This window comes from Lonchura striata, chromosome 20, assembly GCF_050655825.1.
Source record: "Lonchura striata isolate lonStrDom1 chromosome 20, ASM5065582v1, whole genome shotgun sequence".
NCBI classification, from domain to species: Eukaryota; Metazoa; Chordata; class Aves; order Passeriformes; family Estrildidae; genus Lonchura; species Lonchura striata.
Window position 1 is genome coordinate 15,408,299 of NC_140722.1, and position 25,437 is coordinate 15,433,735.

A 25,437-nucleotide genomic window follows, 5' to 3' on the forward strand; every position below is an offset into this window, starting at 1 on the left:
TAGAGCACAAGCATTACAAATCTATAAAAAAGCAGCCCCTGTGGTGGTGTACAGGAATAAACTAACCAAAAAAATTTAGTATTACCATTTATTGGTGACAAACACTACGTTTTACTTACATTCCATGGGGAGAAAAAATTCCAGCGTAAACAATGAACGGAAGCAGTACTGAACTCGCGCGGCTATCGTGCTGTACCTGGACCAATGCAAACCTCAGCGCGCACCGACCGTGCGCAAGAACACAACATCAAAAGCAACACAGTTATATATAAACATAGGTAATTTTTTTCAGCCCTACATGGAGATGTAATTAAACAGTATAAAGCACTCAAGGAAAATCAATCTGCAGTTTTATATGCACTACATTGAGATCATATCCTGTACTGTAGTGAGCTGTGAGCCACCAGCACACAGTCCCTAAAACACAGCTCAAAGATCACTGAAAGTCACATTGCATTCGAGTTCCCCTACCCCACACTCAAGAAAACTAGAAATTAACCAAAAATGATCAAACCAAGTTTAAAATTCCTAAAGTGTTTAAATTAATTCAACCATTGGATAATTAGGGTTGCTTTGTGAAAATATGGGGCTTTTTAAAATGGTGGGACACAGCCTGTTTCCAGTGAAACGCTGCTAATCCAATAAAACCAAAATAACCACATACATGGATATGATCTTCCCAAGTTAGTTCACAGGTAACATGTCAGTCTCTGAAGACAAAGTTTCTAAACTGTGCTATGGTTCTAGATACAATTAAGAAACTTTTAAATGAAAAATGTATAGTGTCATTTCAATCAAAACAACATAATGAAACTAAAAATGTATCACTGTTTGAAGAAAAAGCAACAGTTATGATTTAGACACTACAGTAGGTTGTAGAGACTGTAGCACTCCAACAGTTAGGTTACATTAAGAGGAAGCATTTGATTTTCTCTGGTGCTTTCAGGTTTGGGTTCAGTCAAGAGCCTGTTTCAGGCAGTGCTGTCCAGTGTTTGTCCCAAAGGGTTTGCACTCGCCGGTTTGAGGAGAGGGTCACTTTCCATTTCTTGTTTCACACATCTAAAATGAGAAAACACCTGTTACTTAAGAGACAAAACACTATTTCCACAAATAAAATGGTTTAAATTGGATACAAATAATTTGATGTGCATTTAACAATTTGTTACCATGTAACTGCCCCAATTTTTAATCAATTTGCACTTTGTTAATCCCACCACTGTTAGTTTGAGAGCTTATTATCTCAATGAGAGGCTCAACCTTCTCCCAAACCCAGCCAAGAGAATAATCTGCACCCTCTCCATGCTTCTGCTGAAAATGAGCTTTGGCCCCTGATATCCCTTTACCTATGACACACATGATTGTAAGAGAGAGAGAGGAGCACTTGGAACCCAAGGCCACTGCAGGGTCACACTCCTTACAGAGAAATGGGAAGGGGCAGCTGAGCTGAGGGAGGCCAGAAGTGCTGGGGCCCAGAGCTGTCACCCTGGGCTGGGGTCACACCACAGCCAGCACACTTCACCCACTCACTCCTGCTCAGTGCTTTGCCTTTGACACGTGAAAGGACAGGCTTGATCATCCAACCCTCCCTCTGGTCCTGCTGGAGGGCAAACAGCCCTTGGCATTCCAACCTTTTTGCCAAATCAAACCCCTCACATGTTCTTCATCTAAAAACTCTCGTGGGGTTAATTTGCCTCAGCCAAGGGAAGTCGTGGGTACCACTCACACAGACATTGGTCCATTTCCTGTCCTTGGCATCTCTGTGGTTTGTTGGTCCAACTCGGACAGCAACTTTAAAATATTCAGTGCAGCCTAAAGAGAAGAAAGGGCACTCAGCAATTCAGCCTCTGGACAGTTCAGTAATTTAATGAAAGCACTCAACCCAAACAAATGTTCTTATTTTGACGATATTTTTAAGGATTTTTTTAAGTTCCATAGTTATGGTGGAAAATGCAACAGTGTAGAATTTCATCTTGCTTCACTAAACAATTGGATGGTGCTGTGACTGGGGATTCCCACTGGACTTATTTCAGCACTGGGGGAAAACTAACACACCACGACTAGAAACAGCAAGGAAAGAGACACTAAATTAGTAACAGCTCAAACTGTGCAGAGCTTAAGACAAAGGACAGAGAAATACACAGAACCAGGGTCCTTTTCCAGGAAAGAAAACAAGTCACACGAGAATCAAAACTACAAAACGGGGGGGCCCATGTGACTGTTTACGAGGGTCAGTGTGACGTGGCTCAGGCAAAGGTCAGTCACTCCCTTGAGAACTGACCTTTTTTTCCCACTTCATTCAGACCAATTTCAGGAGCAGCTTTCCAGCATATCCCCGACTGGCACATGCCTTAGTGACAGCTGAACCCTGAACTGAGGAGGGGGCTCCCAGTGACCCCTGTCACAGGGTCAAGCTCCAAACCAGTCACTCTTTCCCCTTCTCCCCCCTGCACTGACCCCTGTGCTCCATCTGACAGGAGCTCTGCACAGCAGAATGTAGAGTTTGGCATGAAAATGTCCAATGAAAGTGACAAAGTACAACGAAATCTGTATCAAATTGTGTCAGGAAAGTACTGCAACAGTTTTTAGTATAAAAATCAGCAAAATCAGATTTTCCTAAGGGTATTCAAATATTGCAAATGAGTCCTTCAAGCTGCTGCACTCAGATCACCTCTGGAGACCAAAAAATACAATTCCTCTGGATGGGAGCAGACTGGGAACATCCTGTCAGCTCCACCTAAAGTCTTTGAAAGCCGATGTCCCCTGCAGGTTTCACTATAGCAGGCTCATTCTTTCACAAATAAATATTTCAGCCACTGGTAATAAATAATCTTTTTTATAAAGGGAACTGAACAGATTTAGAGCATCTCTTACTATCCAATGCTGAACTGCATTTCTTCCACAGAGGATTCCACTTCTGCTGCAAGTCTGGGAACCTGAGCCCAAGTATCACAGTTCCCAGTGAAACATCAGCCCATTCTGATATAACAAGGAAATAAGCTGAGATGCTGTTAAGTTTATACATTCCTTTTTGTGCATTTACTGTCATGGGCTCATGCAAATACTATCAAGGCAAAGCAAATGTGCTTTTTGTAGACCAAAACTGTGACCATATATTTAGCATATTAAGCATTACTTAAATTAAATTCTGATATTATTAATTATTATTTCTGCAATTTGTGAAATATTAGGCAAAAATTAGCCAGGGAACTGCAGAACATCTAATTGCTCCCAGCAGTGATAGAAAACCTTGGTCTCCCCTCAGGGAAGGCCCACGAGCAGCATTTCAGCAATGTTCATCATACCATGTCATGGCAAGACTCCACATCCTTTCCAATCCCATGACTGATCAGCGGCGGCTGAGAGGAACAGTTTATAAGAGATACAAACTCGTTCTTGTTATTTTTTGGAAAGTCTTTATATTCAACCTAAGAGAAGAGAAGGATTTATTTCTTTTCAGTTAACCAAGTACCAGAAGTATATCACAACTATAGATTATTTGCCCATATATGAAGATGAGCCTTTCTTCTCATCATTCTCTCAGCCATTGAAGTTTAACCTCACTTAAAATGTTTTTTAGTACTCATAAGAGATTGGCAAGGCTTCTGAATGCAAGTGGCTACTTAATAATGATTGTCACTGGAACCTTTATTCTGACCACTGCCATCTGCATTTCAAATTTCTGTATTATGCTTTTTGATCCACTGAACTCATTTGTCATATGAATATAGGAACTTAATGCAATTCTCATTAAGGGAGCAAATGTAAGAAAATGCAGAGCTTACAGCAAATGTAAATGTATGACAGATTAGTGAAGAAACCTGATTTCACATCAGCCAAGTTCAAGTCCACAATGTCTTCCTACATTGGGACAATTTTCAGAAAATGATCCTTTAATTTTGTTTTAATTTTGTTCTTCTAAAACCTCAGAGTAGCACTGAACTGGGGCCAAGAATGGTACAGAAATGCACATTTGAAAATTAAATTAAAAAATATGTAAAATTTGGTACGTGTCACAGGTAAAGTGAAACTGCTACACGAATTTCAGCAGGCTCAGAACTCACCTCTCAGCAGCAGAACTAAAAAAGCTTTTGAGCAAACCAAAGGTTCGACCTTCTTGGACAGCTTTGGAAGCAGTCTTGTGAAGCTGAAGGTTTACCTGGATTCCTTGAACGTTGGAAAGATAGTCCAGCTGCTCGGAGGGCCTGGTCAGAGGCCCGTGGGGGAAGTGGCCTGAGGAGCTGCTGCTCTTCAGGATGGTCTCGGCAGTAGGAGAGGTGCCCCCGTAGAGCAGCTCCCTGGCGATCATCGCCGTCACCGTGGCCTTGGCGGGGTTGGGAGCTGCCCGACTGAACTCTTTGGTGTGGTGTCCTTGATTGGCTCCTACAGCCTGTGCAACCTCAGGGACCATGGGAAGAATTCCAGCAGGAAGCTGCTGATGGCTGAGATAAGGCATCCTAAACTCATCTTCTTTATTACCTGGGAGGAGAGAGGGGCACACTGAAGAGCTGCTGTTTGAGAGTCCTCCTGCAGGCACACACAGGCACCAAAAGTCACTATGGAAAAATAATTAATTTCAAATTACTTTTGAAATACTGACAAACTTGGTAAGCTCAGTCAGCCTTTGGAGGGTCAGAGCTTCAGCACCAACGAGACAGAGTTTTCTTATGAATTACTGACTCAGTGCAACAGCTGCTTCTGCCAAAGGGGAAGCCTAATATTTCCAACCTTTACCTCCGGGAGGAGCTTCTCCAGGTCAGTCAAGCTCATAGACACCTCAGCTGCAAGCATATTCTAGATACATCTTTTGCTTTCAGAATTTTTTATTACATCATTTAAACTGAGGAGCAAATAATGAAACCATAAAATGATATAAAGAAAATGACAGTCCACAAAGTTTAAACTGTATATTGTGAGAACAAGCAGGTAGGAAAGGTTAACACAAAGAGGCAAGACTTTTTACAGCAAATGTCCAGCCACAGTCAATTGACAGCAATTTGCTGACATTATTATAGAAGTTAAAGAGCGTTAAGAACAGCTTTTTAAGGGGAACTCACAAAGAGCTATGGGGTGGTTGTGGACAAGGCCATTCCTTCCCTCTCCAACTCTGCCCGAGGCTAACCAGTTAGTACTGACACTCCTTCTCATCCTCATGCCAGGAACAGGGGCCTCAGCAGGAACAAGCTCTCTGGGGTTTGAACCAAACCTTTCCAAGGGCTCCATCTGGTTTGCAAGGCAGCAGCTGCACAGCTCTGCCCATCCCAGAGTGCTAGATGGCACTGCAGGAAGGACTGGGAACAGACCTGACACCCCAACAGGGCCCTGCTGCTTGCACCAGGTTACTCACTAGCTGAAGTCTCTTCAGGGCCTGGCTCAAAGAAGGTTACTTTTCTTCCATCACCCGGTTTCTTCACTGGGGTCTTAAAAATAAAAGGAAAATAACTTAAACACACAATATCCCTTTAAAACTTTTTTTCCCCCTAAATTTTAAAGTTTTCAAGGTGCAGGTGATCTGACCAGCCAAAATTTTACTGAAAAAGTTATTATTCAAAAACATCAATAACTACATCGCTATCAAAAAAAAGAGAAGTTCCGTGATTCTTATTCACTGAAGACCTAAAACTACCACATGCCAGAGAAGTGGTATTAGGAGCACAGATACCAGAATAAAGCCAGTTTAACTGCCATTAATGACTGATACTGCTGAGGGGAGCACACCACACTCCAATGAGCACATGCATGAAAAGGAGAAAACCAAGCCTGGATTTGGTGTTTGAACTCCCTGGTAGTGTCTACCGAATCAACAGCAGAACACAGAAGGCTCCTTCCCTAAGGGACCTACCAGAGAGACCTGTAACAAACTTTTCACTGCAACTGTGACAAGGCTGTGTAAAACTATTGCTAGTTTTAGACCTACGGGTCTGCAAGTTTCTGAGACCAACATGTTAATTATTATGGGTTCTGAGACATTTCATAGAGCACAAATACATTCATTTATCCTTCTGATGAGATTGATTTACCTAATGTATCCGAAACCCTGGATATTCAATGTTTTCTCAGAGAGCAGTCCCCTCAATACAATTGTTTCCTGGCTAGGGCAGAGGGAATGAACTTCCTACCCTGTTACTGCCTTGCAAAGCTGCTTCTGTTCAGCTCAGCCTTGGCGGCAGCATTAAGCAGCTGCTGCTTCCTCAAGACTCACCTTGTCTTCTGTCTTTAATGCTGGTTTTGGAGGCTGAGGTTGAGGGACTTTGAAACCTAATATTTCCAACATATTTTCTGCTGCATTGCGTTTAGCAACCTTTTTGTTCGTGCCCATTCCTTCAGCTGTGTGTACACCAACTTTCACCTGGACAGAAGAGGAAGAAATTCAATTCTTAAGCAGAAGTATGGAGATTCTCTGATTAGTGATCTGTGTCTCCAGCATGCCATAAGACACAAAATAGTTCAAGTGATCGTTGTTCTGAGCAAGTTGTCATTTATATACCAATAATCCTTGGCCTTCAAGCACACAAAACCCAAACAGAAGTCACACAAAGAATTGTGTTCATCATCTCACCTTGGCAACCCAGGTTAGTGTTAATAAATCCTACATTACCAAATATAAGCAAGTTAGTACTTCTTAGCAGAGTATTAATACTCCTGTTAATTAAAACATTAGGCAGTTACAACATAGACTACTGGAGCCCTGTGTATTTTTTTTTTTTAATTACTCAGATCAATTTTCTTGAACATTTATCTTCTGTGAATGTAGTCCATTAGATATTTTGTTAAATCATGTCATGGAAATATGTTAAGTCAGTATATCATCATGACAACCTGACTGCCATAAGAAAAAAAAAAAACGAGATGCCAGCCACAGCTCCAGGCCTGTGCCACAGCCACAGCCACAACCACAGCCTGTCCCACGGTCACAGCCACCCCTCTATGCCCTGTCCCATGGTCACAGCCACCCCTCTAAGCCCTGTCCCACGGTCACAGCCACCCCTCCCGGCCGTGCCATCACACCCACCTGCATGACGAACTCCCTGCGCCTGGGCAGCCCACGTTCTGTGATCAGCATGTACTCAGGCTCCTTCTCCTTCTTGGCCTGCTGTATCTGGGCAAGTCTGCTAATAGGATTCATTCCTTGACCGTATTCTGGACTTGTTTGCAGCTATGTAGGACAGGGTTTAGGAAATAAGCCAAACTTTATGAATATTTGGTTTAATAGACAGAATGCAGCACGCTATCTCTAGATTTCAAAAATCCTGAAATAAAAGTTGCTTAATGAAACACTGCCACAGCCAAAGAGAAACACTGAATTTATCTGGCTCCACTGTCACACGACCACATGTAACCTACCCTGCTAATAGCTTTACAAATTCTAATCCTGCTATATTAGGAGGCACAAGCTTGCAGGAGAATTTGTACAAGCGAAACCCAAAGCTGTGAACACTGAGGCTTGAAAGTCAGAGCTTGATTTTTATATGCTGCTCTTTCCTTTATAAGGTTTCTCCTTCATCCTGAATTTACTGATAACTGCTCTAAAAGTGGTGTCAGAACCCCATCAGAGTGGGAGCCAAGTACCAGCCCATTTGTTGCACCCCAGGGCTAGTAAAGGCTGAGCAGCTGAAGAGTGTTTATAACTGATTCAGAAAAGCCTCTCTGATGATTATTTGCACAGTCAAATTCCAAACTTTTTCCCCTTACCTTCACTATTGATTTTGTTTTCTTTTTGATTCGTGGCTTCATTTTCTCAACTGTAGGAAGGGGTGGCAATTTTTTCAGTTCTTCTAGGACTGCTATTGCAGCATTTTTCTTTGAGATCTTCTTGCTCTTTCCTTCACCTTCACCCATGAATTCTCCAACTGACACCTTGGTTACAAAACTCTTCATATGGGGAGGACCACTTTCCTTAGTCACCTGTTTCAGAGGGAAAAACTGAGTGAAAGCGTGATAAACACTTATTAAAAATGGCAGGGCACATTGTTTACAGCAAACTTCTCTCAAGAACTAAGGATAAAGAGATTTTTAGATTCTCATTCAATCCAAAAAGTAAAATATACTCACTCTAATAATATATTCCCACCCAACTAAGCATATATTTTTAAAAGATCAGATGCAGCAAGCAATAGACAATATTTACACAAGTCATTAACCCATCTTATTTAATTTACTGATTTACTGTTTCAGTATAAAAATAGGACTGTTCTATTCCACCAGTGTGTACTGCCCCACAGTTAACAGCACCTCATTAAATATATCATGGTACAGCAATAAAACATTGCAGAGAAAGCAACTCTTTTGGATCTAGCATTTTAGTCCAGAAATTCTGATTTCTGAACTCTGAAGTTCTGAAGAATTCTGAAGACATCTAAGAGATAGCTGACCACTACAGATTTAGGCTTTTAACTCCATTCATAACACATCATACTCCAAAATACCAATATAGTCAAAAGTAAGAATTAATTTTAAGAGCTTCCAACCACAATTAGCTTTGTGTGACAGTGTATTTTTACCAGTGATGCTCAGGCTAATCTGCAATAATTGAAAGTTTCATATAAAATTTCATAGAACAGTTTCAGAAGTAATTTAGTTACACACAATTGCATTTTCTTACTATAATAATTCAGATGGTTGGCTTAAATGTTACTTTGCTAGCTCAGAAAGGCAGCATGATAAATTAATATTTTAGTGAAACACAAAAGCTCCCGTGGAAGCTCCTGATTTAAGATAATTGAAATGCTCAAGAGGGGCAAAGAGGCAGTAAGCAGCCAGGCCAAAGGGAAAGGAAAGTCAGATGCACATGAGGTCACCTCATGGCAAGAAAAGAAACCTACTTGTGAGATTCTGCACTCATGGGTAGTCCAGATCAGTGCTTAATTAAGCAAATACTTCCATATGTGTCTTTCAGAGTGAGCTCTACTCTTTTGCCTCAACTCTGCACTTCCATTTTGTAATCATTAATGCAGGGTTGTGTTTTGGCTCTTCACTGTAATAAACTTTTCTCAAAAAGCTTGGAAAAAAGATTGCACAGACAACTACAGCACAGCTGTTCACTCCATGTGATCATTTTAGGGTGAATTTGTGAACAGGTGGATTTTTATTTTTTCTTCCCTTTACCATCTAAGCTCCAAGACAATCAGGGTGACTGTCAAAGGCTAAAGTGTATTCACAACTAACAAGACATGTTACAAGTCAGTTGTTTGGGTTATCTAGGAGAGACTCAACTTAATCTGTACCCTTAATAGTCTAATAAAAACAAATCTAGATCTTGTAAAGTAAACATACCTCAAAATTCACAGGCAAGTTCCTTTTAAGTGCAATCTCAAAAACTTGGCTTATTTCAGATTTATTGAGATTTTCATCATCTGGTTCTTTTCCGTTAACCTAAAAGAAGCATACTCTATTTAAAATAAAGATCCTATTAAATTGAATTTTATCCATTCAACCACTTTACTGAACTCTCCAAATTTTAAATACTCTAACCTTTACTGTCATGTTACATGAATGTGGATAAAAGCAGCCCACATGCAACAGAACTGAATCTTAAGAAGCTCATTAAGGTGTATGTGTAAAAGCTTTCAAACCTTCATATTTTCACATGCTCATTACAAGAAAGAACAAATGTAATAAGGGCCAATAGTTTTAAAAATGTGTTTATAGAAAATGAAGTGCTAAGTGCACTGATTTCCAAATGGAAGTACCTTTATGAAATACAATTTTCATATACTGACTGGACGTTTGCACCAAAAGCACTAAGACAGGATCAGGTAAGAGAAAGGGCAGGAAAAATAAAGATTCTGAGAGTGGGACCAATGTGAACGAGGGATGGCTGACAAGCCCCTGGCACAGTCGTGTCTTTTCACATGCTCCCTTCTAAGTGCTTCATCTGCAGCTTTGCTTTCTCATGTCCAGGACATCCTATCAGGAACTTGCCCTAAATCAAATGCTGATCATCTCTGAGAACTCAAACCTGCTGGGACAACAGTTCCAGTGAAGCTTTCTTGCAGGCACATCTACATATATCCAGGTAAAACTCTGACTGGCATTCCAAAAGTGTCTTCTGTGATGCTGGCACCAACAACAGCAACAGAGAAATTTTAGGTGTCCAGCAGTGATATTGGAAAGAGTCTCATAAAGATGAACAGCAACAATATCACTGATTATATCATGCCACAATACTGGTTATGCAACCAGGTAATAAAAATTATTTAAGTATCTTATTGGAGAGCAGGAGGGGAGCTGAGGTAGAGAACTTTCATAGATTAAAACCTGTTGGATGGTAGTGAGCATCCCCCACGTCTGCTGCAAACAGGTTAGTTTAAAACACAAAGAATTTTTTAATCCCACCAGTTAAAACAGGCTTTTCCCATCTTAGAAAAAAAAACAATTACAAGCACTTTTTCCCTCCTTGTAATTTCAGATAGATTCTAGTGTTTCAAATTCCAAAGTTTTTCTTTGTGAACATGACCATGACTTTTCTTTATTGGATTAAATTTTCCCACTTCATATCCTCTCAAGAGAATACAAATAAATAGAACAGAATTATCTGCACTATTGCAGTGTATATTCTTAATACATTCCAAATCTGTGTACACAGTGCAAAATGAACGTTCTTTTCCTCAATACTTCTATCTAAAAAGAGTGAATTACTAGCAAATAAGCCTTACAGACTACAACTATTTTACTGATTATTTTGACTCTACTTGAGTTCTGGATCAGTTTACTTTATAAATCAAAAATAATCATACACACACACACTCTCCCCCTTTCCCTGCACAGTTCAAGACAGATGATGCCTAAAGTTTGCTTTTGAGGTATTTTGCATGTTTGCATTGACTAAACTCTCCAAGAATTATGTACCTCTAAATATGAGTGAGATCCCAAAGCATTTACCATTCTTAGTTCTCATCATATTGTTCAAGCAAATTCTTTAAGTCCTGTACTCCATTAGAGGGACTTGCCCTCTTCCAGGAATGCCTTCCAGTTCCCTTTTCCATATAGTTTGGAAAAGATCTTTTAGACCATTGCACCCAACTGTTACCATGCACTGAATATTTTCTAATTTAAAAATACAAGAGTAAAATTCCATAAAAACAAAAACTTGTAAAAAATCCCCCCAAATAATAAAAAAAAATATATACAAAATTACTCCCCCTTAAAACACAAGACTTCAAACATCAGAATATTCTGTTTACACAAGCGTACACTTAAATGAGATACACCAAAACAGCTACATTTAAAAGGAAAATTACTGGCAACATCAAATGACTTTTAGGAAGTATCAGGATTATATCTGCCTCTGAAATTTTCATTTGCCTCTGTTGCACACAGGCATTTTTAACAGCATCTCTCATGACCTTGCACTCCTGTATCCTTTCAGGCCCTTGCCTCACTGGATGCAGAATGAACAGGGTTCACTCAGCACCACAACCTTCTTAACTCTACCTTCATCTTGGCTATGGTGAAATGCTGCTACAGAAACAGCATCCCTCAGACATTCCTAAAATGACAACAGTTGAAAGCCACAAATATCAATGAATTTAAGTACCAAACTTCAAATGAAAACTTGATTATCCAAGCACTTGCTATAAACCAGCACACCCTGTTCCAAGGCCCACTCTCCTTTCCCTAGTTGTATTTCCTACTGTTCCTTCTACAAAGTCAAATTAAATTTGAAAAATAAAATTACAAATGCAGTTTTCTCAAGGTCAAGACACCATTCAGGTCCTGTTTTATTAATAAATAACTCTCCCTTCTTGCAGTCTCTTGCCTCATTTACTTCCTCTACCTCTGGATTTACACCCCTCACACAGAATGAGACATCCTACAACAACCACAGTTTGTTCTGAAGACCTCACATTATCCAACTCCACAATTCCATACATTTTAACCAAGTGACCTGTACTGAAGCATTCCTAGAAGAGTGAATAGAGAATAATTCAGTGGCATGTGAGCCCTGCAGAGCTGCTCTCCCTGGGGGGGAAAAAGGCCCAAGAGAGCAGCTCATCTGTTACGAGGGTGGGAACAAAAAAGGGATGTTCTGCACCACTGGCACAGAACAATATTCCAGAATTTGGGGTTCCCAGCACTGAAGGGGAACATCTTCCTCTGCTTTGGCCTCTCCTGCATGAAGACCAGCAGGAGTGTGGCCCCTGCCCACACTCTGCCAGTCACCAGCTCAGATTTCAGAGCAGGGCTCAGCACAAGTCCCAGCTCCTGTTCCCAGCATCACGCTCTTTTCCCAATAGCATCTGTAACTCCCAGGAGCCTCCATCTTTCAGTCTGCATTCCTCCAGGAGAGTTCTCCCTTACCTGAAGTACTCCATCAGTGCCTCCCAAGCCTGTGCCCTGAACTGTCAGGTCCAGTGCTTTTGCCCAATCTCCTGGACAATGCTCACACCAAGTTTTAGCTCAGTGTCCCTTGGCTTCACGTTTCCTCAAGCCTCTTGCTCTGCCATTCCTGCTAGTCCCCAGTGATTTTTTTTTCCAGTCTGAGATCCCTTGTTACCTTCTTGTCCAATTCTTCATTTTCTTTCTTTCTCAGCACACAGCCAGACTCCATATCCAGCTCTCACACTCCCCAGAATGCAAGTTACACTTCTGTCTTTGCCCAAAGCAGCCAACACACATGAAGGAGTGCAGGCTCCCCGTCAGCCCAGCAGCAAAGCAACTCCTGTGCTCACAGTGAGACCTTCTGCCTAAAGCCACTCAACAAAAAAGCATGAAAAACACAAGAACAGTATTGGAATGGAAAGTGCTGGGCAGCCATAAATATATGAAGGGATAAAAACTGACTTCTTATATTCCTATCAAAATGTGTGTATGAGTCTACTATTTCTATGCATTTTCTGCTCTTCTAGAACTTCCATGGTTCTTTCCAAAATCATGTAGGAATTTGTCCTAGGAAGTAAATCCATGCCTGAGTTTTATGTTGCCCATTTATGCACCTCTTCAGAAGTTTGTGTATGCTCTGTACCTGGTAAGATATTAATTCCTATCTATGTTTCCAGTGCTCATATGTGATAGAGGTCTACAGCATTGCTGTGGAAAAATATGACAGTAAGAAAATTAACATAACTTCATCTGGGAAAATTCTAGTTCCATAGAAATTCATGCTTTTATCTATTGACATAAGTAAGTCACCACTGCTACACAGAATTAGATTTCCCAACTGTCTCCTCAACTCCCAACAAGGAAAAAATCAACAATAACATCCCAGTTTATTCTGGCAATTTATGCTTACAAGACTAAGATTAATTCCCACCTCTGGTTTCTCAGGCAAGGGCTCATTCTGCAGAACTTTCAGAGCTTTAGCAGCTGCATCATGCTTAGCAGCTTGTCTTGTTCTTCCCTTCCCATGAAACTGCTGCCCTCCAATTGAAAGCTCCACTTGATAAAGTAAAGGCCCAACAGGAAATGGGTAAAAGTACCTGCAAAGAGAGAGGTGAATAAATAAATTATTTCACCTACAAAGTAAACAGACACCTAAGTCAGTTGTGGGTCAATCTCTTGGATGTCAGTAACCACACCAGTATTGAAGCACTAGTTTTAAAAAGCCAAATTTTGATTTAGAGCTTAAAAGAATTTGGTGAGCTACCTTTGGAACAAATATTGACATTCCTTGCTTCACAACAGGAACACATTTCTGACCAAGTGCTACACCAAGGCAACATAACCACACTTCTATGGACTTGGCAAGCCAGGAAGTTTTGAATTTTAAGTTCCTATGCCTACATAAAACTATTTAAACTGCAACTTTAATTTAAGTAGTTTCAGAAGAAGCAGCATCAACCTGTTTTCTTCACTTTTGCTTTTACACAGAAAGGAAATGCAAGAAATATTTACCTAATATTTAGCTCTATATTTAGCTGTTTGCTTAATGAAGCTGGCTATACCTGAATACTCTCAAAACCACTTCAACTTTCAATCCAGCTGCCTTGTCCCACCCCAAAGAAATAAGTTACCACTGGAAATAAGTGGGTGGGCTTCTCCAAAGCCCCTGCCTGAGTGTCCCAAGAGGGGGCCCCAGGCAGTTTCAGAGCAGCAGCCAGGCAGGGGTGCTGAGGGGAGCCTGCACCCCGAGCCAACACCTACCGTGGGGGGTAGGTGCCACCTCGCATGGTGTAGCTGTAGGTGGACCTCATCCCCGTGTAAGGGTCGATGGGTTTGTACATGGGCTTCTTCCCCAGCTTCATGCAAAGTGCATTCAACTCCACTGTGGGGGTTACACTGTCTACAGAAAAGGAACACAAAGGGTTGTCCAGCTGTCACAAGGAACAGAGACAATTTAAACTCCTACTGCTGGCTCACAGCAGGGAAAAATGAGCTCAACTTCTGCCACATGCAGCATCTAAAATGACTGAATTACAAACAGAACTGCTAGTGAACAAAAAGAGAATAAGTCTATATGATGCACATTAAAGCAGCCTAGTACAGTTGTGACAAATCCTGTTACAAAAAAGTGAATTTGCTGGGGGCTCTTATTGGATTTGTTTTGGAGGGTTTCATCATTTTGCTTTTAATTTCTGAAGCTGCTAATTTACCTACGTTTACAGTGTATATAACGAACTGCAGAAGAATTTTCTGCAATAAAGAAATTTCTCCAAATATACTTTTAAATTACCAGACATGCTACATCCTTTCTGTGTCTCTTGGTTACTGAGAATGATCAAACGTTTCTCTGTTCTCAAAGACCTAGAAGGGTTTCTATGACTCTTCACTTTCAAATTGCAACTGGCCTTGTCAAAAGGCAGGTAAATTGCTACTGAGGGCTAAAACATTACTCTCAGTGCCAGTATTGTGGGCATGAAGAACAGGCTCCTAGTCTATAGAACACTCAATAAATGTAATTTTTTCTACCACAGGTCTCACTGGCTCAGAAATCAGCTGTCATCCACTACAAGAGGACTGGTGTAAGGTAATTGCCAAAAGAAAATGACCTATGGAACAGAGGCACAGACAAAGTACTTGCTAGCTGACAATTGCCACTGTTAAACAGGCAGAATCAGTTTTTATTCATCCTTACACAACTTCAATACATACCAAAAGCAGAAAGGTGTATTCTCTCTATGCATGATTATTTTAAATCAGTTGTTGTGGCATATACCTGGATTCTTGCCTTCACTACGAGATGGACGAGCCGTAGGTTTAGGGAATTTTGTCCCTTCCAAAGCTTTGGCAGCTGCTGCATGTTGCGCTTTTTTAATACTAGTTCCTTCAGCTTCCCAATGCTGGTCCCCAAGAGTCAGCTGCACTGTAAACACCTCAAAACCACAAACAGGTAGTTTGTAAAAAGCTTCTTCAGAATTTATGTAGTTTATCAGACCGTCTTACACAAAACAATGAGTATTTCAGTGATGCACAAGTTGAGAATATGGTAATCCAAGATTTCTTTAACTCCCATGTCATTCCCAGATTTCCATCACTTTGGACATCAGCAGGATTTTCCCAATTGCTGAACTAAGAATTGCACAACAACTGCAGCTGGCAAGTATCCTGCATGAAAACTCAGAGCAGTGTGGGGAGAGCTGACAGCCCCAGGAGGGCTGCTGTGCCTGTGTCACTGAACAGCAGACTGGAAACTCACCCTTCTTTGTGACACATAACTCCACTCTTGCTTTAATCTCTAAAAGGTTTATTAAAGATATTTTTCAGCAGTTTGAAGAAAGTTAAGTTCACAATGTACCATAACAGCTTCTACATGCCCACAGGTCAATGAAACACAATTGAACAGATCAATAAACAGTTCTGAATGTTATTCCAATACTTTTTGTAAATGTCGACTCCTTCACACCTTAAAACTCATGTGACATTTTTAGGAACACAACTTTTTTACTTTCCAGGTACCAGCTTCACACTTCCCTATTGATGCTGTAGGGGGCTTCCCTTTGCTCTCCATTGCTCTGGGTTATCTTGCACCAAAATCACGAGCATGAGCAGCAGCAGTAAGAAACTGGTATGAACATTTACCTTAGAATGAGCTGGACCTTGCTCACTCAGAAGCTTATACTCGGGCTGAATCTTGTTGAAACGGGCTAATTCATTCACAAGACACATGGGGGTTTTCTCTTTGGGGTTTGCCATGTTTGAAGGAGCTGAAAGGTTACATAAAATCAGATAAATAAACTGACAACTGTGAACTCTACTACAAATTTTAATTAAAAAAATAAGTCTCAGTGGCTTAGCATCTAGTTGTATGGAATGCTGGAATAGACAGCTTTGCTCACTGGCCAAAGGACTAATCTATTGAACTTTGGGTTTTCTAAGCAATGCTCATGCCTAGAAAGCACCACAATTAAATTCAAGGTTCTAATGCAAGCCAGTATGAAGTTAAAAGACTCCTGCAAACAGCCCACATCTTATCTAGTACGTGTCAAGGACCTAATCTTCCAAGTATTCCTCATTATCATATGCTTTTAATAATTTCAAAAACTCAGTTAATTTAATTTCCCTTCTCCTCTTTTTCCCCTATTAGCTATTTTGTATTACCCTTTATTTGTTCTGTTGCATTTTGATAGCATAATATATTTATCATTAAACTGGTCATAAAAGAACTAGAAAAACTATTTCAAACAACAATTTTTCATATTTAAAACAAGCTACTGGTAGAAAAGATTGATAGTAATGTTTCAAAAATTTAATGTATTACAATTAAAAATATTCTTTACTCTTACAAATATATCGATTAATTGCTGGAGCTTTATGTAAAAGTATGTTACCTGTCTCTAACAGATTTCATTCCCTAGGGAGCTACTGCAGTTGGATAAATATTACTTTTAATGTAGGTGCAAGACATGAGGAATATATCATGCCAAACTATAAGCATTAGAAATATATACAGTTACTGACCCTGTATCTTACCTGCAGCTGCATTGGTGGATGTAACTGAAGCAGAGGGCAAAGCAGAGTTCTGGATAGGTCTGCCTGCATTTTCAGAGGGCAAAGAACTGGTAGTAGAAGGAATACTCAAAGGCTGTGAAAGAGATGGGTTTTTATTCAGTATTTGGCTCCCTGCAAGGGCAGCAGAAGGATTCTGAATCTGAACTTGAGACATGTTCACTTCCAACCAGAGCAGATTACTGTAGGCAAACAGCTTTGAATGCAGACAAACTCCAATTTTGGAAGCCAAATTGCTGACCTAAAATGTAAAGACGAAAAACAGATTATACTAAATATTTAGCATTCTCTAACAACCTACTGAAATAATTCCTCCATCAGCGAAAAGGGAAACAGCATTCAACCAAGCACCCATTGTTCCCATTTTGTCCAGTTAGTCACTCACACATCCAGTTTGCACAGCACAGTTCCACCCGTACACCCATCATGGGTCACACTTCTTTCATTCACAGAAGAGTAGTACAGAAGCTTTATTTATGCTTGTTCATTACTGTCCATCTCTTTTCCCCAAGACTGAATCCACTTAGGAAGCAAATCCTGTTACTTACACCCAGAGCCACTGGTTATACACTGAACAAAGAGCAACTTCCATGGACAAATTACATTTCATGCATTCTACCACTTGAAGATAAACTTTTTCACTTGGAGGGCAAGAAATAAATGCAGCCTTTACAAAAAAACACCCTTTCCTTAGAGAAAACATCCTTTATTATTATCACAGTTTTCCCCTAGGATCATCAAGAATGCCAAGCCACTTATGAGGAGAAAAAGCTGGAGTCCAGCAGGAAATGCTCGCAGAGCAAAGGTGGAAGAGTTCATAAATTGTATCAGCTACATGTATTCTGAAGGTTACTTTGATTTAAGTCAGGGCATGTCTCAGCCACAGCTCAAGCATCAGTTTAGAGTCACTTGGCTCTGCAGCACTATAAACAAGTGCAGGAAGTGCTCATGGGCACCTATGGCCATCTAAAAACCCCTGCAAGTGCAGCACGCGCCCCAGCCCCTGTGCGGAGCTGTGACAGATCAGATCCTCCCTCTGCTGACAAATTAGTATTGGATTTCTCCTACACATGGATGCAAAATTATCTTCATGTTCAGCCAGCAGAACCTAAATAGACACAAACAGGTCAGCTGTCCATATCCACTTACAAGCCACATATCAATTTATTTATTAAAAATACATTTTACAGCCAGGTAAATCCATTTTACACACCAAGGCACTCACACATGCACACACACAGAGGTCTCATTAAGCAGCAAACAAAGGTTTATTCTTTCCTAACTCATAGGTGAAAAGGAGAAATCACTGCTCCAGCTACCACCAGGGGGCTATTAGTAGCAACACAACTCCACTAGTGCTCCGTGAGCTTCAAATTCTGAACCTGTGAATGGATTTCCAAATGTGAGAGGAGCAGCAATGAGTCAGAGGAAAGCTTTTAGCTAGTTACTGACAAAACAAGCCTAAGAGGAGAACCTAGATTAATACATTCACGTACAGAAAGATGTAATTATCTACTAAATAAGAGGTAAGAAACTACTGGGAAACAACAGATACCCCACCAAATCTACCATCTGGAGTATTTTTACTTCAGAAAAAAACATCATAAACATGTCACACTTATACTACCACCTGGATAACTTTTGTTTTTACTAGAGAGCAGAAATAGTTCAGGTCTCATTAGTCTAGGAGACACATATTCAGATTATACTCAAAACAAATGCTATATTTGACTACTAAATTTGCCGCAGTTACACATGGGGTGCATTGTAACTGTGAGAGTGGCATTATAGAATCTGTCTAAAGGATATCTAAAAAATTGTATGACAAAGAAGAAAAGAATTTAGAATAAGACTCCAGGGTAATAACTTTACAATCACTAAGTTTCCTTCCCAAGAGCATCACTAGAATCACTGAAAATATAACACAACAATAATAATTGCCCGGCAAAGACTAGACCAAAGTCTTGCAGATGAAGAAATGCAATGAAATCTTGCAGCAAGAAAAGCAAACGTTCCTTTCCTGCTGAAGTGCAATGTCTTTCTAAGCAACTGAAGTTACAGTTTTCAGCCACTCATTTTAAAAGAACACCAAAAGTTGCCATTTTGATGTCAGAAACATCAGGATGTTTGAGATCATGCTGGAAAGGAAGCTTGATGTTGTTTTCAGAGAACTTCTACAATCAGTGTGCTTTTAAGGCAAGGCCTGCCTTCCACATGCTTGCCACTGCCTGGTGTTGGGGGCCCATGTGTGAGCTGCAGAACACAGCGGTGGGACGCGCTCTGCACCCTGTAACAGGCTTGTAAAAGTCCAACTGCCCGAAAACCACGCACGGTAATTGAGAAAGATGAAGGATATGCTCTTTACCCTGTAACGGGCTTGTAAAAGTCCAACTGCCCGAGAACCACGCACGACAACTGAGAAAGCTGAAGCTACAAGTCAGAAAGGCTGTTTCAGTGGACAGGGGAACAAAGGCACCAGAATTTCAGGGCATTTTTCCACATAATCAGGGGTTAGATAATTAAAACTTTTCAAGACATTACTGGTGCAAGTAACTGATCCCTACTCAATTCTTGAGGCGTTGCTAGACCTGAAGCCCACTCAGATATCCAAGAGAGGCGAAAGAACAACCATTTTGCTCACACAACCTGAGCCAGCACCAATTACAGAACTGCTCCGTTCCCACCCTGCCACAGTTACTTTTGGCCTATTCATCCCAAGTATTTGCAGTTACCACAACAGTGTTGCACTAGAGGGTGATCCCTGCCGTGAACACCTCAGTGACCAGGGGGCAAAACTAAACTTCCTGGATTTCCAGATGACAGAGGACTGCTCATCACTTGCTTTTAGATTTTGACTTTGGTGCATCAATGCCTGGAACATTCCCAGAAATTTGGAACACGTTAAAATGCAAAGTTCAGGTGTCACTAAGGTAACCAAAGAAATGAATGAAGATGTGAGCATGGCCAGTCCACACACCCAAAAATAAAGATCCTCATATATAAAAGAATGTAACGTTTATAGATAAACGTTTTCTTGGGGCCTGTTTGTATTATAATTCACACAGGTGTTGCATGTAGAAGACAGATGACCAAACAAAAATCAAACACTTCGTATGGACAATCATGTTTTACCCCAACTCATCATTTTTTTAATACAATGCAAATAGAAAGGTAAGAAACTTTAATGTTTTAAGTAAGTTTCCAGTACCTTCAGAAGATCCAGAGAGTGAAGATTTGTATTTAGTTCTAAATAGAATATTTATGATGGAGAATGCCTAAAAGAAAAAACAGAGAGTTAGCATTTTGCTCCCTAAAGGCACAAAAAAAATCTTCTGTAGAGAATCTCTCACCCTACACTGAGTTTGCCTCATTTATTTGATGACAAGGACTTGTGTGACCCTTCCATTACCACTGACAGACTGCTCAACACAGCTGCTTTTCCAAGCTGAATTTCCAACCTGATCCAGGAATCTTCGTTGCTCCTCCCCCACCCCCAAGCGATGTTTCTCACCCAAGCAGTGGAATCTCACAATAGTGCTCTTTGCAGAATTACAAGAGTCACTTGCCAATTTTCCTTCTGTAGTGAGGCTTCCAGTTCTTCTGTAGTGAAGCTCTTCTTCCTAAGAGTCCTAGAGATCAGCTCCCAAAATTAGACTCAGACCTTCATTCACAAAGCCAAACCAAAAGCAAGCCACAAATTGAGAAATTCTGGTAGTTATTAATCACAGAGAATTATATAAATTCTACCTTTTGGCTACATTTCCAATCTAGTGATTTCACTCACAAATAGTCTAAAATCATTTTAGAACAAAATTATTTCAGTGCTGCATATGAAACCTGCCACTGCACGGACTGCTCTAAATGGAAATCAAAACCTATTTTATTCTGCTTACAAATATAGCACAAAGTGTTTAATCCTTCTTTTCCATGCCTAAGCCAACTGCGTGCAGATGCCAGCAACATCATTCCCAGCCACAAAATGGGGGAGAGCCCAATCTTGATCAGGGTTAGAAGAGGACAGAGCTCTGGAATTTGCTTCAGACAGGCATTTCAAACTCTTAGGCTGACTCCTAGGACTGTGAGCAGTTCTCCTGCTGGAAACAAGGAGGCCGCAGAGCCTGAACCAGGCTGGCATCACACTTGGTGTTTACCAACAGGAGAGTGAAGAGGGAACACAAGAGGATTACAGTCAGCTCAACTTCTCTTCTACAGGGTTTTCTGGACGCTAAGCTAAGCATCTGAAGAACAAGGAAATGCATCATGTTTGCGGGCAGGGTCAAGACCAAGCTGCAAAAAGACAACAGAATTTTCTCCCGCAGCCATTCCTGGTAGCCCTGCCAAGAATGAACCCCTCCACCTCAGCAGAATAAGCCCAAGGGGCTGTGCAGGCACTGCCTGCTGGTCACCATGGCACAGACACCACTGATGGGCACCAGCAGAGTGGAGAAGTCTTACAACCAACAGCACCTCCTAGCACAAGCTGGCGCTGCCAGGCTGCTTCAGAAAAAGCCCTCCCCATCCTGAGATGCAGCAGTAAGAACCAGCCTGAGCAAGGTCTGCACCAGTCCTGCTCTGCACTCAGACACTGAGCCCTCAGCTGCAGCCCTGCACCTACCTGGGGACCAGCTCCAGGCAGAAGTAAAGGAGGAACAGCCCAAAACGCTTCCTTCAGAGAAATATAACCTATGGAAAAGCGCTAAAGGATCTGAACATGTGTATTCTGAAGAGGAGAGGGCTGGCTGGGGCCTGAGAACCAGGAGTTCATGGAATTGAAAGGATTTTGGAGTGGGAAAGAACAATCTGTTCTGTGTGGCTAAAGTGACAGAACGAGAGGCAATGGGTGTAAAATGCACCAAGAAAAGCGCTCCTGACAGTCACACTGCACGCCCTGCTCTGCTGACAGAGGTGTCCCCGCCGGTGGCAAGGACCTGCCAGGTCCTGCAGGCCACTGCAGGCCATGCCAGGCACGCAGGAGGCTGCGCTGGCAGCCCTGCTCTGCAGAGGGACAGACAGAGCCCTGCACTCAGGCCCTCGGGGCGCACTCCCAGCACTGCTCACACTCCTGTGCACCTGGCCCAGGCACACGAGGGGCTGGCTCTGCCGGACAGCAGCACTCACCTCACACCGCCCGCCACAGGCTGCCCTGAGCTGCGAGAAGCGCGTGCAAACAGGAGGCTAAACCCTGAGAGAACAGTTCCACCCTGTCAGGACTGGCACACGGAAGGTGGCTGCTCCTCAGCAGGCCCTGACACCTCCCTGTGCCCGCTACCGTGCCCCTGTCCCCACCCTGCCTGCACGCTCTCCCCGCTCTGCCCCACCAGCACCTGGCACAGCAGCTGAGCAGCAGGACAAATGCCTCACACAACCATCGACTACTCTGAGCACAAAAAATAAATAGCCACAAACTCCAGGAGATTTGTTGAGATGCTGTTACCTAGAATAGCTTTGAAAAACCCACATTAGGGGTAGCTTTGCAACATGCAACATAAGATTCTCAAGCTGCTGCAACAGCGTTTAACAGCATCTACTTACAACTGGAAAGTCTCACTATAAATTGATGAACAATTACTACATTTTACAGAATTCAGGCTATCTGCACAAAGTGTAAAATACTGGTTGAACAATCTTTTCTTCTTAGATAAATCTTCTGCAACAATTCTGCAAGACAGGGTCCTTCCCAAAAGTAACACTGTAGAAAGAGATGTTGCTCTTTTTGGTAAGGGCACAAGCACTGAATGTTATGCAAAGTAGTTTAGGAGCCAAGATATGGATTATTAATAAGAGAAGAAAAGCTGAAATTGGAAAGTAAAAGCTGAATGAAAAGAGAGAATTACCAAACATACACATAAACCAGATGGTTCCAAACAAAGCAAATTGATAAACCAGGAAGTAACACAATGAATAAACTTCTAGCTCAGTTAGTTAGTGTTGTGACAAAACAGCTCAGGGATTTTGGCTTTTTCCCTGCAGTAGAACAGCTCACAGAGCCTACGGACACTGCTGAGAGCCAGCGTGCCCAGATCTCCTGCGTGTCCTGGGGCATCTCCAGCCCCTCTAGTGAAATAACCAACCCTGGCAAGGACCCTGGCCAAAGGAGCCAGAAGAAGGGCTTTTGGAATGTTCATTTGTCTCCAAAATAAAGCTGCTGTTCTTCAGGAAGGTCTGAAGGGCACAAAGCAATTCCAGTTTTGCTCTGACTTTGTACAGTCATATCACTTCAAATTTATTTCAACCTATGAATAATTTTGCCACAAAACACATTTTGACTGACTTGTACTGGTAGTGCAAAAATGATGTTATGAAAAACTCTTGAACAGAGTGGCTGCTTAAAAAGACATTGTTTCTTGCATGGATCCTTTTAGAACACTTTGGAAATAAGTTTGTGATACAACTTCAAAAAATAGAAAATATAGTAAAAATCTCAGCCTCTGGGCTTTTTATATTCTCATCAAGATGTGAGAGACCTTGAGTGAATCTCTGTAAAAGTCAGAACACACATTTGTTGCATGTATGAAATAATCAACAGACAAACCAGAAATCACTTTATTATATTGCATAATCAAAACTCAAATTCTCACGACCACTAGTATTAAAAAAACAAACCCAAAACATTGCCTCCAGTTTGAGCAAGGGAACTGTGCAGTACACTTGCACGTTCCAGTTAGAGGAAACAAGATTTTATAAATATACCATTCCAAAAGCAGAGCATAGACTTCATTCAGGTATTTTAGTTCACCAATATGTGTGTGTATATATATGTTTATACACCTAGGCTTCCCTGACATTGCAAAGGATGTTCCTCCCGGGTTTGCCCTAAACCTGCCCACAAAGGAACGCCAGGAGCACGCAGCAAGGGCTCTGGCACTGCAGGGCAGCATCCCGGGACGGAGCGCCCGGAGCTGCACCGCCGGGACAGACTGCGAGCAGGGGCCAGCCCCGGACAGAACCTGTTGCTGTGCACGGCACGGAAAAGCGTTCTGCTCGGAAACGGGAGAAGGGATCCTGCAGCAGCGTTCTGCTCGGGACCAGGGAAAGGGAACGTGCAGCAGCGCCGGGACTGCAGGAACGCCGGGGCTGCCCGCTCGGCCGCGCCGGGAGGGGCCGGCGCTGTCCCCGCTGCCGTCCCCTGCGCTGCGCCCGCAGTCCCCCCGGACGGCTCGGCCCGGACGCCGCTGGCTGCGGGCTCTCGGCGGGCACGGCCGCGGCCCCGGGGCCGGGAGCCGACCGGGCTGCGCTGCCCCGGGAGCCGCGCCGGGAGCGGCGTGCAGCGGTGGCCCCGGTACGCGCCGCCGCTCCGGGACGCCCGGAGTCGCAGTCACGGCCCGCCCGGGGCGGCTCTGACATTTCCCCCGCGGGTCGGGCCGCCGGTGCCGGTGCCGGCCCGCGGCGCTCCGGTCCCGCTGGCCGCCGGGGCGGACTCCCGGCCCCGCCGCCGCGGGAGCGGCACGGTCCGGCCGCACGGGATGAGCCCCGGGCCGGGAGCGGCACAGGGCGAGCCCCGAGCGGGCGGGGGGCTCCGGCCGCCCCCTCCCCGCGGGCCCGGCCCGGCCCGCTAGGCCCCGCCGCCCCCCGCCCGCGGCCCCGCCGGGCCCGGGCCCCCCGCGGCCCTCACCTGCGCGGGGCGCGGCTCCGGCCGGGGCGGGGCTCAGTCCATGGGCCGGCGGCAGCGGCGGGGCTCAGTCCATGGGCCGGGACCGGCGGCACAGGGCAAACACCAAAGAGAATGAGCGGGGCGGCGCGGCCCGCCGGAACTGACGGCACCGCGCGGGGCGGGGGCCTCCGCGCGGCCAATGGGCACCGAGCCAGCCCCCGAGACACCGCCCCTCGCCGCGCCCCTGGCCAATGGGCGCGCAGCCCTGCCGGGAGCCCCGCCTCCTCCGCCGCGACTACGAGCCCCGGCGTGCTCCGCGGGAGACGCAGAGCGAGAAACTACAGCTCCCGGCGTGCCCCGCGCGGGACCGGGCCGCGCGGTGCGGCTGCGTTCGCCACCGCTTCCGGCCCCGCCCGGCCCGGCCCTGCACGGCAAGCGGGCACACTGCACACGGCACCTAACGCGGGCCGCTCTCCACCAAACGCGGGCCACACTCCATCCAGTGGGGCCACACTCCATCCAGTGGGGCCACACTCCATCCAATGCGGGCCACTCCATCCAACGCGAGCGGTCTCCTCGCCGCCGCGCCCCCGCGAAGGAAAGGCGGCACCAGCGGGCGCAGCCGCCGCCGGGGCGGTCCCGCAGCAGGAGGGAGCGGGAGGAGCATTTAACAAAATCTCACAGTTCAAAACGCGGCTGAAAGAAAAGTACTCCAAGGCTATGCAGCCCTCACGCGATGCCACTCTCAGGGCAGGAAAACCCCCCTGGAGCCTGATCCCGCTCCCAGGAACAGCACCTGCCCTCCGTGCAGGTCCTGACAGCATCTGAGCCTCCTGCAGCCAGTGACAACCGCGCTGCTCTTCTCCCAGAGTTGTAGGTTTGCTCTCCATGATCCTACAGTGCACTTCAGCTATTGTGTAAAGAAAAACCCTCACAGTCCCACTATTTCATATTCTATCTTAAGT

At 43.6% G+C, this 25,437-nt stretch overlaps 1 protein-coding gene across 6 annotated transcripts; it reads right to left on the minus strand.

The window, feature by feature from the left end:
• Positions 1–74: 74 nt before the first annotated feature.
• STAU1 (staufen double-stranded RNA binding protein 1) lies at positions 75–24,606 on the minus strand. Of its 6 annotated transcripts, none has more exons than XM_021539219.3 (16): positions 24,494–24,606; positions 20,090–20,156; positions 16,846–17,122; positions 15,955–16,079; positions 15,092–15,248; positions 14,080–14,218; positions 13,250–13,415; positions 9,271–9,369; positions 7,690–7,902; positions 7,010–7,153; positions 6,200–6,346; positions 5,345–5,417; positions 4,157–4,476; positions 3,303–3,425; positions 1,724–1,809; positions 75–1,059 (listed from the first exon to the last, which is right to left on the minus strand). In XM_021539219.3, the coding sequence occupies exons 3-16, from the start codon at positions 17,036–17,038 to the stop codon at positions 972–974; spliced, it is 2,073 nt and encodes a 690-aa protein (XP_021394894.3). In that variant the 5' UTR covers positions 17,039–17,122; positions 20,090–20,156; positions 24,494–24,606; the 3' UTR covers positions 75–971. The 6 variants fall into 6 exon arrangements, with proteins under 6 accessions (XP_021394894.3, XP_021394892.3, XP_085414474.1 ...); XM_021539217.3 differs by having other exon boundaries at positions 7,690–7,920; XM_085558348.1 differs by lacking the exon at positions 20,090–20,156.
• Between the last annotated feature and the right edge of the window lie 831 nt (positions 24,607–25,437).

Excerpts from the sequence above, each read along its gene's own strand:
- STAU1 (XM_021539218.3), bottom strand. The coding sequence starts at position 17,038 with ATGTCTCAAGTTCAGATTCAGAATCCTTCTGCTGCCCTTGCAGGGAGC. Across the intron at positions 16,080-16,845 it reads ATCCACCAATGCAGCTGCAG|CTCCTTCAAACATGGCAAAC; the intron begins GTAAGATACAGG and ends GTAACCTTTCAG. Across the intron at positions 5,418-6,199 it reads CATTAAAGACAGAAGACAAG|ACCCCAGTGAAGAAACCGGG; the intron begins GTGAGTCTTGAG and ends TTTATTTTTAAG.